This window comes from Musca autumnalis, unplaced genomic scaffold, assembly GCF_047663935.1.
Source record: "Musca autumnalis isolate F117 unplaced genomic scaffold, ASM4766393v1 scaffold_3, whole genome shotgun sequence".
Taxonomy (NCBI): domain Eukaryota; kingdom Metazoa; phylum Arthropoda; class Insecta; order Diptera; family Muscidae; genus Musca; species Musca autumnalis.
In genome coordinates this window covers 102100480-102116945 of record NW_027411866.1, presented here as the reverse complement: position 1 = coordinate 102116945, position 16466 = coordinate 102100480, and the positions used below count along the sequence as shown (strand labels likewise).

At 39.4% G+C, this 16466-nt stretch overlaps 2 protein-coding genes and 1 long non-coding RNA gene across 16 annotated transcripts in view; 2 read left to right on the top strand and 1 right to left on the bottom strand.

The window, feature by feature from the left end:
* Window positions 1-16466, bottom strand: part of Chsy (Chondroitin sulfate synthase) — a 68885-nt gene that overhangs the window by 3950 nt on the left and 48469 nt on the right. For all 13 annotated transcript variants that reach the window (XM_073973299.1, XM_073973303.1, XM_073973310.1 and 10 more), the window contains exons 3-6: window positions 15393-16044; window positions 15222-15335; window positions 15044-15156; window positions 14661-14973 (exon numbers count right to left, since the gene is read on the bottom strand). In XM_073973299.1, coding sequence (XP_073829400.1) covers window positions 14661-14973; window positions 15044-15156; window positions 15222-15335; window positions 15393-15936 — 1084 coding nt within the window. In that variant the 5' untranslated portion in view covers window positions 15937-16044. The remainder of the gene's footprint in view (window positions 1-14660; window positions 14974-15043; window positions 15157-15221; window positions 15336-15392; window positions 16045-16466) is intronic.
* Window positions 5332-7683, top strand: Alp11 (Alkaline phosphatase 11). 2 transcript variants are annotated; one of them, XM_073979081.1, is made up of 4 exons: window positions 5697-5763; window positions 5841-6307; window positions 6374-7385; window positions 7456-7674. In XM_073979081.1, exons 2-4 carry the CDS (start codon window positions 5888-5890, stop codon window positions 7635-7637), a joined length of 1614 nt encoding a protein of 537 aa, XP_073835182.1. In that variant the 5' UTR covers window positions 5697-5763; window positions 5841-5887; the 3' UTR covers window positions 7638-7674. The 2 variants fall into 2 exon arrangements, with proteins under 2 accessions (XP_073835181.1, XP_073835182.1); XM_073979080.1 differs by having other exon boundaries at window positions 5332-6307; window positions 7456-7683.
* Window positions 8851-9312, top strand: LOC141396570 (uncharacterized). The gene is made up of 3 exons (XR_012411193.1): window positions 8851-8963; window positions 9021-9170; window positions 9229-9312. It is a non-coding gene; the product is annotated as an uncharacterized lncRNA (long non-coding RNA).

Here is a 16466-nt window from a genome sequence, read left to right as displayed (position 1 = left end):
ACTATATTACTATTGGAATAGACCAAATGTAGCGTATTTTCCGAAACCGTTTACCTGACTTTCTCTTTTTCTGATTATACTGTCTATGTTACACACACAAAAATTAATTTATTATAAAAATTATGGATCCACATGTCCACATACCATATAAATCATAAAAATGCTTAACTGGAAAAAATCGGGGGGAAATCCCACGATTTTATTGTAAATTCATTCTTTTTGCAATTATTTAGTTGACACCGCAAAAACCAGGTACCTATCCTTTTTGACCGTTGTTTTTGTTATTTCCGTCCGATTTCTGAATTTGTTGGCTTGATGTTGTCATTAACAAGTAAATAAACAGATATTTACAAAAAACCCAACATTATTGAACGAATTTCTTGTAGTAATTGCTAACTAAACATCAAAATTTGTAAAAATTCACCGTTTGCAATAATATAGTTGACTAACTGTATGTATCTTATGCAGTTTCTTATATCCATCCAAAAGCCACTATTTTTTCAAAAATATGTAAGATTTGCATGAGATGCACTTTCATATTTTTCCCGATATACCACTATTTGCTCTCACATTTTCTCTCTTGTTTCGTAAATGCTCTCAACTTTGTTATAGTTTTCTTTTGAATGGTCTCGTGGTCATCTACACAAGCGATAAAAAGAGACAACAAGAGACCATTTGGCGAAATTTTTGACAGATTACATTACAAAAAAAATTGCTTTGTTGTAGCAATTCGCCGATGCATCTACCTTTCTTATTGTACCATGGTTGTTAGTCAATAATAACAAAAACAACAACTCGCCAAAATTGTTTTTTTTTCAATCTCTCAGAAAAAAACCGTATTTTTTTGCTTTATGTAAGGCGTTCATGAAATGCAGAAAGTTGAACCTTGGCAAGACTTTATGAACACTATTCCTGAAATGCAGTAATCATTTTTTCTGTGTAGAGTAAGGAGCCAAACATGACAAACTTTTACATGGTAACCTAACCTCATAACCAACCAAAGTGCAAATGCTGTGAAATAATCACCTCTGGATATTGGCACTTAAAAATAATAATCCTAAGAAGTATGTATAGAACTCAAACGGTAAGTAGTTTAAAACGTAATTGAGGAATTCCCCAAAACTTCAAATATATGGATGTATGTACTTTCAGAGTAGGCCGGTTGATTGCTGTCTTTACTTCATCTTGGTCGGACGGTATACACTCAATACCATCTTAGGAGGTTTTCTTTGTATACAATACCACTCTAGGAGGTCTTCTATGTATAGAAGTCCCCTTTAGGAGGTCTTTCATGTACATAAGGAGAAGGTTTTCTTTGTACATATATATAGATTTTTTAGAATTTCTTTATGTATAGAAGAATCCTTTATGAGGACTTCTTTGTATAGAAGTCCCCTTTAAGAGGTGTTCTATATATAAAAGTCCACTTTAGGATATCGTCGATGTATAGAAGTTCCCTTTAGGACATCTTCTACGTATAACAGACTCCTTTAGGAGGACTTTTATAAATATAAGTTCTTTTTAGGAACTTTTCTATGTATAGAAGTCCTCTTTAAGAGAGGTCTTCTATGTAGGAAGTCTTGTATTTATAGACTACGCCTTTAGGAGGTCTATTATGAAAAGAATTTCTCTTTAGGAGGTCTTCTATGCATAAAAGACTCTTGAAGAGGTCTCCTATGTATAGAAGTCCTCCTAAAGAAGTATAGAAGTCCCATTTAGGAGATCTTCTACGTATAGAAGTCCCCTTTAGGATATCTTCTATGTATAAAAAAAGAATTGAAGACTCCTTTAGGAGTTCGTCTATGTATATAAGACCTCTTTAGGATGTCACTTTTGTATATAAGACCTCTTAAGGAGGTCTTCTATTTCTATAAGATCCATTCATAAGATCCCCTATCCTTTAGGATGTTTGGAGGTGGAGGTGGCGGATTAGCTTTCCTATTGCGCCAGTCTGTTCAATATAGACCTATCTCCCTTGAGCCTAGCTCTAATGACCCGTCCATGAAACTTTTTGTGGTAGCAGTCAGGTTTGGAACTGCCGAGATAGATTTGCTTAACGTATACATCTCGCCAATAAATAGCTGCACTCCAGGTTAAAGGGCCAACATTAGCTCGCTTTCAGATGATCATAACCGTCTGGTCATGCTCATTAATGCTCATCATGAGATTGATAGTTCTAAGTTTTGCATGGTCAATGAGGACGCCCCTACCAGAATTAGGTCACAGTTCGCCAGGTATAACCATCGTGTCACGAGGTCTGACAAATGACCTCAGCTGGCAACCCGTTGTTTCTCTTGGATCAGATCATCTCCCCATAATAGTCTCCAATAGCAGACCGCCCGATTTCATCACCTCTGAATGCCGCACGTTCATCAGTCATGGGAAAGCTAGTTGGCATCGTTTCAGAGAGTTCACCAATCACTGCTTCAGAGATCTGCCTGACCCTTCAGATGTCCTGGTATCAGAGTGGATGGTCCGAGACATGGGTGCTGGTCGAATACCAGAAGTGAGACCAAATTTCCCAGCAAAGACGACGGGATTAGCAAATGAGCGTGATACGCTTCGTCCAGCCAACCCCTGTGATCCCAGAGTCAGGGAGCTGACACTGGATGTTAACAGGTTGGTCGGTGAGCATAAGCGGAATAAGTGACTAAATAATCTGAAGAGTTGAAACATTGAAGCCGAAATAAGTGAATTGAGTGCAACGGTTAAGTCACTCTCGAAGCCTGGAAAGAAGGACCTCAATCACGTTCGGCAACATTACACTAACCGATCCGATGTGGTGCGCAAGTTATTTTAGTCGACAATTTTTCAATCAACCCGGGAGTGACACGTCGAAAAGAAGTGTACTACGTCACATTATATCTATTCCTGCCGAGGTGGAACAACCACAATTTACAATGGATGATGTTGCGAATGTCATCAGGAACGCTAAATCACCCAAAGCGTTGGTACCTGATGGAATTTCCTCGGTAATGCTGAAACAGCGGGATGAGCCGGAAGTCAGTATCTCACGAAAGTTCTCAACCTATCACTAGCCACCCACATCCTGCCCGACGACTGGAAAATGGTCAAGGTGTTCTCGCTACTGAAGTCAGGCAAGGATGCGAGCAAATTTGAATCGTATAGACCGATTTCGCCTTTGTCGCCCGTAGCAAAAACCCTTCGGGCTTTAGTCTTCCCAGCGTACTAAATAGCTATCCAGTTGCCGATCATCAGCATGGGTTCCGTAAGCAGCACAGCACGACAACAGCGCAGCACACATATTAGTCGAGGACATAACCAGATCAAGCTGTGTGATAGAAAAGTGATGGTGGTGCTTGACTTATCAATAGCCTTTGATACAGTCAAGTACTCTACGACATCGAGTAGACTACCCTCCAGTCAAGTTTGAAACATTGGATAATCAATTATATGTATGTGTCGACGTCAGTAGTACGTGGAATCCACGAACAACAAGTCCAAGCCTCGTAGAGTGAAACAGGTAGTTGCCTAAGGTGGGGAACTGTTAAACCTCTACCTCTCTTGCATTCCACCCCCTCCAGACGGCATTGAGATCATAACGTATGCAGATGATTGTATGATCTTGGTACATTGGTACATTTTCAGGCATCATTAGTGAAAGACTGAACTCTTATTTGATTGATTTTAACGCATTGTTCTACTCGAGGATTATGCAAACATCCGCCCCTATACCTCCCTAGCTTGCGGAACTTGGGGTGCAGATAAACAAATCTTATTGATCACATATAACGCGATAGCTTGGTCGGCGAATATAGGTGCAACGCGATGGAAAATATTCAAAACTCTCAGTATATCGCCCTGATAACTGCAACAGGGTGCCTCTTCATGTCATCATAGGACTCTCTGCATAAGGAGATGACGACTCTTTCAGTACGACAACACAGTGGTCTGTTCTCGTTGTAGTACTTGCTAGGATATTACCTTGAGAGCCATCCTAATCAACAAACATATGGTGGATAGTACTTCCCCCCAGAGGCATGTCAGGAGGGTCTTCATGATTCAGAAAGAGAGGTTCAATGTTACAAGAGAGAACTACTACATCAGCAAGCCTATCAAAAAGATTTGAATAGCATTCACACAGATGCAGTCGCAGATGCCATAGACAGCTATCGTGCGAATGCGGTACTCGGAAACATCCCCCATTTATCGCAGCGTCAGCTGCCACGAAAAACCAGAGTAGTTTTGGCTGTACTATGCAGGAGTCTGAATTTCTATTGGGCAAGGATCGATGACACCGTGCGAAACATTTGCCTAGCATGACCACAGTCCCGCACGAAACACTGCACCTTTCCAGCTGCTCCACCAAACCTACTCAACTAACTTCAGTAGATCAGTGGTTACATCCCATCGAAACTGCCACATTCCTAGAAGTTCCCTTAAATATTTTAGCTAACATCTTCAAAATACCGAAAATTACAGATAGTTTGGTCAACAAATGTAGCTAAAATCCTGAAAACACCTAAAATCTGGAGGTACCGTCTTATAGTGGCTTTGGTATAGCCATGGACCTATATTAACAATTTTTAGCGGAGAGATGTTGTGTCCACTGGGAAACTCAAACGACAAATTACAGGCAGTCGTTTAAATATTGTAGCTTAAATCCTCAAAATACCGAAAATCGGAGGGTACCGTTATATGGGGCTGTACCAAATCATGGACCTATGTTGACAACTTTTGGTGGAGAAGTTTTGTGATCACTGGCAACCTCAAATGTCAAATTACAGCTAGGTCGGACCGACAATTTAGCTAACCTCCTCAAAACATATAAAATCCAGAGGTATGGTTATGTGGGGGCTATACCAAAACATGGTCCTATGTTGGTGGTGAAGTTGGTGGAGAAGTTTTGTGACCACTGTGAACCTCAACCGTCAAATTACAGGTAGTTCGGTTAAACATTTTATGGGGGATATATTAAAACATGGACCTATGTTGAGATTTAGGGTGGAGAAGTTTCGTGACCACTGATAATGGTTAATTACAGGTAGTCTGGTCAAAAAAAATGTTTGTAAAATCTTTAAAATACCGAAAATCGGGAGGTACCGTTTTATGGGGTCTATACCAAAACATGGACTTATGTTAACAAGTTTTGTTTTATACCCACTGGGAACCTCAAACGTCAAATTACAGATAGTTCGGTCAACAAATGTTGCTAAAATCCTGAAAACACCTAATATCGGAAGGTACCTTTTAATGGGGGCTTCATCAAAACATGGAATTATGTTAACAATTTTTCAACTTCAAATTTAAAATTACCGCTAGTTTGGTCGAAAAATGTATCTGACATTTCAAAATAGCTAAGATCGGGAGATACCATTTTATGGGGGCTATAACGAAACGTTGACCTGCATATGCTTACGATTTTTGGTGGAGAAGAATTTTTGACCACTGGGAACCTAAAATGTAAAATTACAGCTAGTTCAGTCAAAAAAATATAGGGAAATCTTCAAAAAATGCCTAAAGTCTAACCCCTTTTTCTTGCTTAAAAACCAATTGTAGCTTTCCAAAAAGTTAGTTTTTAATGCAAAGCGAACTTCGTCGAAGTACATACATACATACATATTTTCTATTCCTAACGGTACTATAAAGTCTCATGTTGTTTTGTGTTTATCAATTCCGTGTTGCAAGTTTCTAACCTGAAACAATTGTTAAGCTTATCGCCATTAAATGGGCCTCACAGTAGGAAAACAGTGATATGTGGCTGCAAAAAGAAGCCGCCTACATATGTCTGAGAAATTGGTTGTAGGAGATATGAACTTTAAAAAGGCTTAAATAAACGTTCAGAATAAAAAGAAATTTCATTTATTTGAATAAAATAGGTGAAGACTGAGCAGAACTATCAACAAATAGCAAAAAAAGGAGAAAAATGATCGTAACTCCTTCAAGGACATTAGTGATTATCTTCTTACTTGTGTTATACATTGGCAGCTCCCAATTGTATAGAGTTCCAGAATTTGATGAAGATTTATATCATGGTGAAATTTTCGAACAGCAAGCCTCGCATATTGGCAGAAATGTACCCGGAGATTTGGCCCAAAATAAAATAACGCCCTCTGCGGAGAAAGATTCAAAATTTTGGATTGAAAATGCCCAAAGCGCGGTAAAGCAGCGTGCCGAACTTCGTCTTAAAAATAAAAAGGCTAAAAATATAATATTCTTTTTGGGAGATGGGATGTCAATAAGTACCCTGACAGCAGCACGCATACTTAAGGGGCAGCGTGAAGGTCGTACGGGAGAAGAATCGTTGTTGACAATGGAAAAATTTCCATTTTCCGGCTTGAGTAAGGTAAGGAGGGTGGTTTAATATTCACAATAAGTTATATAGAGTATCTGTCTTCTTTCCCAATTTTAGACCTATTGTACAAATGGTCAAACTGCTGATTCAGCTTGCTCCGCCACTGCCTACTTAACAGGCGTTAAAACCAATCTTCTGATGATTGGTGTAAATGGTCATGTTACCTTCAACAATTGTTCCCTGAGTTCAAATCCCGTTTATCACACCGAATCCATAGCACAATGGGCTCAACGGGCAGGCAAAGCTACTGGCATTGTTACCACAACTACCGTAACTCATGCAAGTCCATCGGGCAATTATGCCCATGTAGCCAATAGGAATTGGGAAAGTGATTACGATATTTTAAAATCCAAGGGCTATACAAATGGTCACTGTGTTGATATTGCCAAACAATTGATACAAAATGAACCGGGCAAGTACTTCGATGTCATCATGGGAGGAGGTTTTAAGAAATTCCTTCCAAATTCACAACATGATGCCTTTGGTGTGCAAGGAGAACGCAGAGATGGTTTGAATTTGGTTGAAGAATGGTTATCCCATAATCCACATGGCAAACTTGTGAGTAACCTTGAAGACCTCAAGGCCGTTAATTTTAAAGAAACTTCCAAACTCTTGGGTCTATTTCACACCTCGCACATGGAATATAATGCCAAGGCCAAGGATACACAACCACGGCTAAAAGATATGACAGAAGCTGCCATAAAAATGTTAGAGAAAAACAATAAAGGCTACTACCTCTTCATTGAGGGAGGACGCATTGATCATGGCCATCACAACACCATAGCCGGTTATGCATTGGATGAAACACTAGAATTTGATGAAGCCATACGTTCGGCATTGGATATGACAAATGAAGAGGAAACTTTAGTGGTGGTAACAGCAGATCATTCCCATACCATGTCAATATCTGGTTATCCTGGTCGTGGTAATCCGATATTGGGTTTAAATCAATTTAATCGAGATCTAGAGGGTATACCGTACAGTGTGCTGAACTATGCCTTGGGACCACAACAATATCAAGATGAAAATGGTAAACGTTTGGATTTATCAACACACAAATATGATGATTGTATGTATTGCCGATCTCTGTAGTTTTTGGGGTTCAACATAAAATATCACTTGAACTTTAATACTTTCAGACATGATCAAACCGAGTTATATCCACACAAAAATGGGTTCACATGCCGGGGAAGATGTTGCCATATTTGCTCGAGGACCACAGGCTCATTTATTCTCCGGAACAATGGAACAAAATGTCATTCCTCATTTAATGGCCTATGCCGCGTGTATTGGTAATGGAAAACAATTCTGTCATGAATAGCAATAAAAGATATTCAAAATTCTACTTGGAATAAAAAGTAAACTTAGTACGGAGGGTATTTAATGTATGTTTTCTATAGGCAGGTCAAGTTCAAATATGGATTTTAGGTATTAGGTATATGAGGATTTTAGGTACAATTTTAAACATAGGTACGTGTTTTTGTGTAGTGGATTTTAGCTAACTTTTTTGTCCAACTAGCTGTAATTTGACATTTGATGTTCCCAGTGGTCACAAAACTCTTCCAAAAAATTTGTCAAGATAGGTCCATGTTTTGATATAGCCCCCACATAGCGATACCTCAGAATTTTAGCTGCAGTTTTTGTCCAAACTAGCTGTAATATGAGATTTCCAGTTTTCACAAAACTCCTCCAACAAAAATTGTCAAGATGGGTCCATGTTTTGATATAGCCCCCACATAACAATACCTCAGAATTTTAGCTGCAGCTTTTGGTATAGCCCCCATTCCTCTGGATTTTAGGTGTTTTGAGGAGTTTAATTAAAAAATTTTGGTCCGAACTAACTGTAATTTTGAGATTCCCACACTGAGGGAAAAACCCCGTTGCGAAATCAAGCACGTATGTTGTCATTTTCGCAACGACCCGTTGTTATTTTTTTCAACAACGGCTTTTGGTGAATTGTACACGAACGTGCTCAAATTGACACCGAGACGTGGTCAACTTTCGGTACCAACAACGGCCGTGCTTAATTTGTCCACCGATGTGCTCAAAATGACAACGTTGCGTTTTTAATATTGGTAATTGCAGCCGATTACACACGAGTAAAAAATGACAACGGTGGTGCATGATTCATACACGGTCGTTGTCAATTTCACACCGGACGTGTATGAATTATGTACCACCACCTCCATACATCATGCACCACCGTTGTTACTTTGTACACCGACGTGCATGAATCATGCACCACCGTTGTCATTTTTTTACTCGTGTGCAATCGGCTGCATATTTACCATTTTTTTGTGTTATTGAAAGAGAAAGGACGCATTGTGCAAAAAATTTATTGAAAATGAATAATATTCAAGAAATTAATATCAAAATATAATTGGTGAGTTGCTAGAAATCGATGGCAATATTGTTGTGGTTCGCGATACAAGCCATTGCAGCAAATGCAGAAATGTAAGTAAATAAAAATGAAGTTTTCAGTTAATCAGTGTAATTAACAAAGAATATTCTTTTTTGTTCTTTTAGCATCACATGTAATATTTCGCAGTTTGCAGTACTTGAAAAAAGAAGATTTAAAGGAAGCAGTGCCACCTTGGGACTGCGTGTTGAATTCAGAGAAAAGCTCTTTGCTTGGAAAAAACGAGAGGTACGTATTATTTGTATTACAGTGTTGAACTCAGTATTAATATTGTCATAACAATAGCTCGGGATTGATGACGAAACTATGTCAGTTCCATCTAAAATAGGTGAATGGTGGAAACGCAACGAGACACCTGCAAGTACTCCTGGTACTCCCGGTACTCCCGACACTACAGGTTCGAACTGCTCAAAAGCCAAAGGAATTCTGTCAGAGGTAAAGTAAGAGTAATATTTGTGTAAGCATAGTTAATGTAGTTTTTTATTTAATATAGGATCTAAAGGAATTGTTAACACATACCTCGAAGGGGAAACTAGGGCTTGAATGTAGTAGTGCTAATAAGAAATTAAGTGACGAGCAAAGAGATGATATAATTAATATAATTATTGAAGATATTTTAACCAAAATGTCACTCTTTACGCTCAAGACTATATGCGCATATTGGACGAAATTTGTTCCGTTTTTCCTCTTGAAAACGAAATGAGGGTAAGATTAACAATATAAATAACGTATCTGATTATGTAGTTTCTTAACTTATAAAACGTCTTTATTTTTAGGATCATTATTACATTTCAAGAAAAGGAAAGAACAACGCAAGCGGAAAACTTTATGCCAAGTATAGAAACAAGAAGTCCAAAAAATAAAGCTTTTGAATTCAGAGCCTAGCACAAGCAAAGCAGCAACTCACACGTCTCCTAATTTTTGCAACAAAGATGTTCCCGATGTTGATGAATCAGTTGAAAATTCATTGAAAGCTAAGGATACTAAGAGAATGTAAAGATTGGGGATCGATCTGCGAAAATGGAAAAGATCTTTAAAAAAACGGCAAAGATATATAAAAAATTTAAGTAGCCATACATTTCGTCTAGAATGGCCGAAGTTGTCCGATGCAAGAGCTTCGTACGAAGTTGGTTCTCTGAAGGGGGATACAACTTTTTAAATACCAATTTTAGACTTTATTACTTAACCATTTCACTTATATCTTATGAATAATGGAAAAGTTTATTTCAGAGTTAAGTTAATTTAATCTGTTTCTATACATTATATACATATATGTAATTCGAATTGTTTTGTCAAATAAAATATGTATTTATATTGAATTTATGTAATTGGTTACGTTTAATAAAATACTTTTCAAAAAGTTTCCTTTCTTCTACTAAGGGTATAAAATGGGAAAGGAACGGATATCAAAAAAATGACCACCATTGGTTTCAATCTGAAAACGGGGCGTTGACAATCTGACAACGGAGCGTTGACAATGTGACAACGAAGCGTTGACGATCTGACAACGAAGCGTTGACAATCTGACAACGGGGCGTGCTCGAAATGACCACGTATGTGCTCATTTCATGCACGTTTGTTGTTGAAACCGTTGTCAAAATCTCGATGTCAAAATGACAACGGCGTGCTCATTTTGACACCAAACGTGGTTGATAAACTATCATACACGGATGTGGTCATTTCATACACGGATGTTGTCATTTTTTCTATGGGTGCAGTTTTTCACAACATTTCTCCACCAAAAATTGTCAACACTGGTCCGTGTTTTGGTTTAGCCCCATATAACGGTTCCTCCGGATTTTATATATTTTGAGGATTTTAGCTGCATGATGTGTCCGACTAGCTGTAATTTCACATTTCAGGTTCCCAGTGGTCACAAAAATGAAAAAAGCAATTATATAATGGTATTTTAGCTACAATGTTTACTGTATCCAGTGGTTAAAAAACTTCTCCACCTAAAATTTTAGACATAGGTGCACACTACCGTAACAGAAAGAAAATTTATTATTCCATATAAGTTCAGAATATTTTTATGGTGGAGGGAGTTCGGTCGTTACACGATCGTTATTACGTTGTTGTATTTCTTTAAAAATGGCGCCCAACGGGAATCATAAACGACTATTATATTAGGGTGATGACTTCTACGCTGCATTGGTTAAACAAGCGGCAAACCTGCTGATGCCAATACCATCCATTCACCCAGAATGGAAGAGCCTGCGTCCACGCTCACTAGATTAGCAACTGTGCTCGGACAGATAGCCCTTGGGAGAAAAACAGTGTAGCATAAACGAGCAAAAGTATGCTTACTTGTAACAGGTACTGGCAAGAGGCTTATACGCTAAAAGCTATCGTTTCACAAATCCCGTTGAGGACATTGAAATCCCAACCCAATGTCAGTCATGAATCCGCAAGGCTATTTAAAATGAAGATGCTCGGGTGAAGGAGAACTTGATAAGTACGCTTTTCTGGAGAAGTGCTACATGCTCCTCGACGCAAACACATTGAGAGCTTTGAATATCAAAAATTAATCTATAGAAAATAAGATTGGCTTAAGAGGGACTCCAGAATGTGTTAGATAAGTTTAACCTGTAGGAATCAAGTGTTGTTGTATCAACGCAAACATATTCGTTCGTATATTTTAATCGGTTATCTGGTTCTGCTTCCTCTGTATCGTTATTCGAAAACTATGCAATCTGGGCTGGCTGCGTCTATAAAGCATCAAGAGACAGGTGATCAGAGTTAGCTGGGCGCATAAAGCATCAGGAGACAGGTGATCAGAGTTAGCTGGGCAGTTAAACAAATTTAGCGTGTCGTGCGTTCCCAATCCACATGCAAGACATGTGTTGGGTATCGTGCCATCAATTCGTTGCAAATATGATGCGGCTGCATTGTCCGGATCTTAAATGGGATAAAACCACTAGTGTTTGCTTTGGCAGCTGGTTTCCGAGTACGGCATTCCCACAGTAACTTTGTACTGCCTGCGCAACTACATCTGTGTGAATGATACTTAATTCTGCCTGATAGACCCGTTGATCTAGAGGTTTTCTCATGAAGATCATGACGTCCCTGGGTGGGCGAAGCCTGTCCACTACATTATGGCTGGGATGCTCATGGCGGTAACACACAAGCAGATCGACAACATCTTGTTGTGTTGATGTACTTGTAAAATCTTCGTGTCTTCCTGAAAATGGTCCACTGGTATTATGGGGAGGCACCCCGTTGCTGTCCTCAGTTCGGCATTATGGCAGGTTTGAATATTTTTCCATTGCGTTGCACTTATATTCGCGGACCACACTGGTGCCGCAGAGCTTACCACAGATCGACCTATCGCATTATATGTGGTCAACAAGGTTTCATTATCTGCACCTCAAGTGCTGACGGCTAGGGACTTGAGGACCTTGTTCCTACCTCACAGCTTGTCGCATAAAGATGTGGCATGCATATTTCTTTAGTGGAAAAAGTTGATAAGATCGCAAATAGAAATTCAGACTTTCACAAATGACATCAGGGAAAGTACCTGAGGCCAAGACCGCACAATTATCCGTATACGTTACGATCTTAATGTTGTCTGGAGGGGGCGGAATACAGGAGAGGGAGATGTTAACAGTTCCGGAGATATCGTCCCACCTTGGGGAACTCCCTGTTTCACTCTACGGAACTTGGACTTCTTGTACTACTAGTGTCCACACATATAATTGATTATCGGTAGGGTAGTGTGCTCAATGTCCTCAACCAGGGTTGAGTGCTTGACAGTATCAAAGGATTTTGATAAGTCAAACGCCACTATCACACGGTTTGCTCTGGTTGAGTCCTCGACACCTATGTGTGGAAATGGCGTGTAGCGCTTTTTCGTGCTGTGCTGCCTACGGAACCAATGCTGATGTTCGGCAACTAGATAGTTATTTCTGACGCTGGGGAAGACTCAATTGTCTTTGCTACGGGCGATAAAAGCGAAATCGGTCTATCTGATTCACCTTTGCTGGCATCCTTGCTTGACGTCAGTAGTGAAACCACCCTGCCAATTTTTAGACTTCGGGAAGGATGTGCATGACTTGTGACAGTTTGAAAACTTTAGTGGGATACTCGACTCCCGCCACATCCAGCCCAACGCTTTGGATGATTTAGCGTTTCTGATGACATGATCCATTGTAAATTGTGGTGGTTCATCCTCGGCAGCAAGAGATCTGACCCGACGTAGTACTCTTCTATTTGCCCTGCCACTCCCGGGTGCTCGACAAACTGTCGATTAAAATAACTTGCGCATCACTTCAGGTCAGTCAATGTAACGTCGACAAACGTGATTGAGGTCCTATCTTCCTCCTTACCAGGGTGCGAGAGTAACTTAACCGTTGCCCACAATTCACTTACTCCGGCTTCAATGTTTCAAATATTCCGATGATTTAGCCACTTGTTCCGCTTATGCACACCTAACAACCTGTTAACTCTTGGTTCACTGAGTTTACCACGACAAATCGCATCACGCTCAATTGCTAATTCCCACGTTTCGGCTGTGAAATTTGGCCTCTCATCGAGTATTCGACCATCAGCTATATGGCGAGTGGCTGCAGCAGTGATGATATCTCGGAACGTTTTTTCTGCTACCCGAACATCAGAAGGGTTGAGTAGATCTCTGAAGCGGTGATTAATGAACTCTCTGAACCTAGGCCAATTAACTTTCCCATGATGAAAGTGCTGCGTTCAGAGGTCATGGTATCGCAAGTCTGCTAATGGAGACAATTATAGGGTGATGGTCTAATCCAAGAGAAACCAGGTGACACGATGTTTATATCTGGCGAACTATGACATTCTCCGCTAATTCTGGTCGGGGCGTCCTCATTGACAGTGCAGAACGTAGAGCTATCAATCAATTAATCAGATCAGCCAACACTATACGCCTCTGGTCATTTCCAAGGACCGAATGTCACATCACATAATGAGCATTAAAGTCCCCCAAGATGAGTCGGCAGTTCCACACCTGACTGGTACCCTCATACATTCCATGTACGGGTCCTGGCTCTACCAGGCTCAAGCGAGGTCTGTATAGTACAGACTGGTGCAATAAGAAAGCTAATCCCCCACCTCCACTTCTGGTGCGATCCTTCCTCTGTACGTTGTAAGCTGCAGCTGTTGTTGAGCTTTGTATCCTGCACCGCCACGACCATGACATTCTTCCGACACATTAAGTCCACTTTTTCCTCGATTTTACCTCGGAGTCGATTGTAATTAAATTACAAAAAGAATGCATTTCAGGGATAAAAATATCAACGGCTGGTTTTAAGATCTGCGTGTGCGGCTGCTGTTGGGTGGACTGCGGGGAAGACTCGTATTATAATGTCGACGTCTAACGGAGGGTTGTGTTCATGCAGCATACAACCCTTGAAATGTACCTAATCCTGTCATCTATTGCATCTCACCGAAGTTTGAGTGAGGTGGACGAGGATGTGACAAACCGAGCTTAATAGTATATGTCCTAAGTTTTCCTCCGTCCCGACACGGACAAATGAATCCAGAGCAGGCATTCGATACAAATACAAACATGTGTACACTGTCTTGACAACCGCTGGCCGGAACACGAGTGTTGTGTTGTTCCGAGTCAATCCGATGCCGCCGTGGGACATCATAGAGCAACAATAAGTTTTTCTTATAGAAGAGCTGGTTATCTTCACATTTAGGATATGTAACATGGAAAACCAAAATCTTTTCTCGCATTAGTCGCATAAGTTTCCTCTTTGAAGATCAGACTGTAAGACCAGAATGAAATCTTATACATATAATATCTAAAAGCTTTTTTACATATCTCAAAAATTTTGTAGCTGCTTAACTCAAATATTGAGTGCGGGACCCTAGAACATTCTTTATATATGGCCCTTCGAGTTAAATTTAAATTGTATACAGGAATTGGAAAAAAATCTATTATCACCTTACCCAATATATTATGATCTTCTACATGGCGTTTACTATTCTCCTCTTCAGGTATTAGAGTTATTCCGGGCACCAAGTATTTACTATCATCTGGAATTTCCAAAAATTTAGCCATGCGTCTTATATCTCGGTGCAGCATTAGAGATTCTTGGCGCATTTCCTCTGCTTTAAGACCCTGAATATAGGAATGCAGGCGATACATTAAAGGAGCCTGTTTAATGGGATGCAACGAAATGGCATTGTGTATCTCTTTGCGTTTCAACTTCCCCGTAAAAGCAGCACGGCCACTGGAATTGTGCCTAAGAATATATTGCATCTGAAAATTGAAAGGAAAAGAATACACTAAGTTTTGTAGAACATCTTCAATATTCCTCCCAATAATTTACCTCATAATTCCATGTACAGGGAATGCCGGCAAATTTTTGTACGCATCGTCCAACCTCCACATCCTCATGGGTGCTGTAGAGATTCTTCAGGCAGGTGGGTATGTGAGGGGCCACTAAAAAATTACAGAAATGTTGTTAGTTAAAACTAATGTACGGAAAATTACTGCATATAACTTACCTCTCCTTAAAGTTTCACTACTCAGTATGACACCTGGACCACCCATGCAAAAGTTTTCATCAAACTCCAGTGACAATAGACCAAATTCTTCGCTATTACCCTTACCAGCTTGTCCTTGAATTTAAAAAAAAATCACAAAAAGCTATATTAAGAGCGATCCTTACAACTCACCTATAAATTGTGGCTTTGAGCTATCAATTGATCTCAAAAATTTCTCCAATTTTTGCGGCTCTATATAGACATCATCATCGGCTCGAATAAACCATTCAAATTTATCTATGAAATTCTCATACATATAGTACAGCATCATAAACGATTTCTTTTGCGGAGGATAACGATCATCGACATTTTTCAAACCCACCACTGGCAATTCCTCTGAGAATGAACCTTCCGAACTGAAAAATGCTATACGCCCCGGGACTTCTTTACCCCATGTATCGTAGACAGCTTTCGCTCGTCCTTCGATGAAATTTTTCGCTGTCATTACTCCCACAAATACTAGATTCTTTTGAGAATTTTGTATTGTATCTTCGGGTTTAAGGCCAATAATTTCAAAAGGATTTTTTTGATTATTCGGTTTGAGGTTACATCTTTTGACAATCTCCAGGGCTCGATAGTTTTTCAGCACCGTTCCAATGCAAAGACCAATGGCAATGCCAAAGCATGCAAATATAATCGTTTTCCGTTTGGTCATGGAATTTTTCGTCATTATCATTTTGGGGGTGGTTGTGTGTTTGTGTACGGGCAGGTAGGTAGTTAAGGATTAATTTGGTCACAATAACCGGAGAAAGAGAGGAAATTCGTTGTATTAACTCATTGATATCTGAAATTAAAAGAGAGGAAAATAAAATAAATTATTTACTAGAATATAATAAAATCATGTTAATGAAAACGTCTTCAAATATCCACGCTTATAAAGCTCGAATATTTCAATAAAAATAGTCTAAACATATGCAGGCTTATAAAACTCAAAATGTTGACGGACATAGTCTTAAAGCATCCACGCTTATATAACACAACATTTTGATGAAAATAGTGTTGAAAACATGTTGAAGAAAATGTTCTTAAAAATCCACACTTGTGTAGGCCCACATGTTGATGAAAATATTTTTAAAAGTACACTCTTGTGTAGACCAACATATTGATGAAATTATTTATAAATATGTACGCTTGTTGATGAAAATATTTTGAAAAATATAATAGCTGTGTCTTTTTACGTCATAATTTGTAATAATTATTACTAAT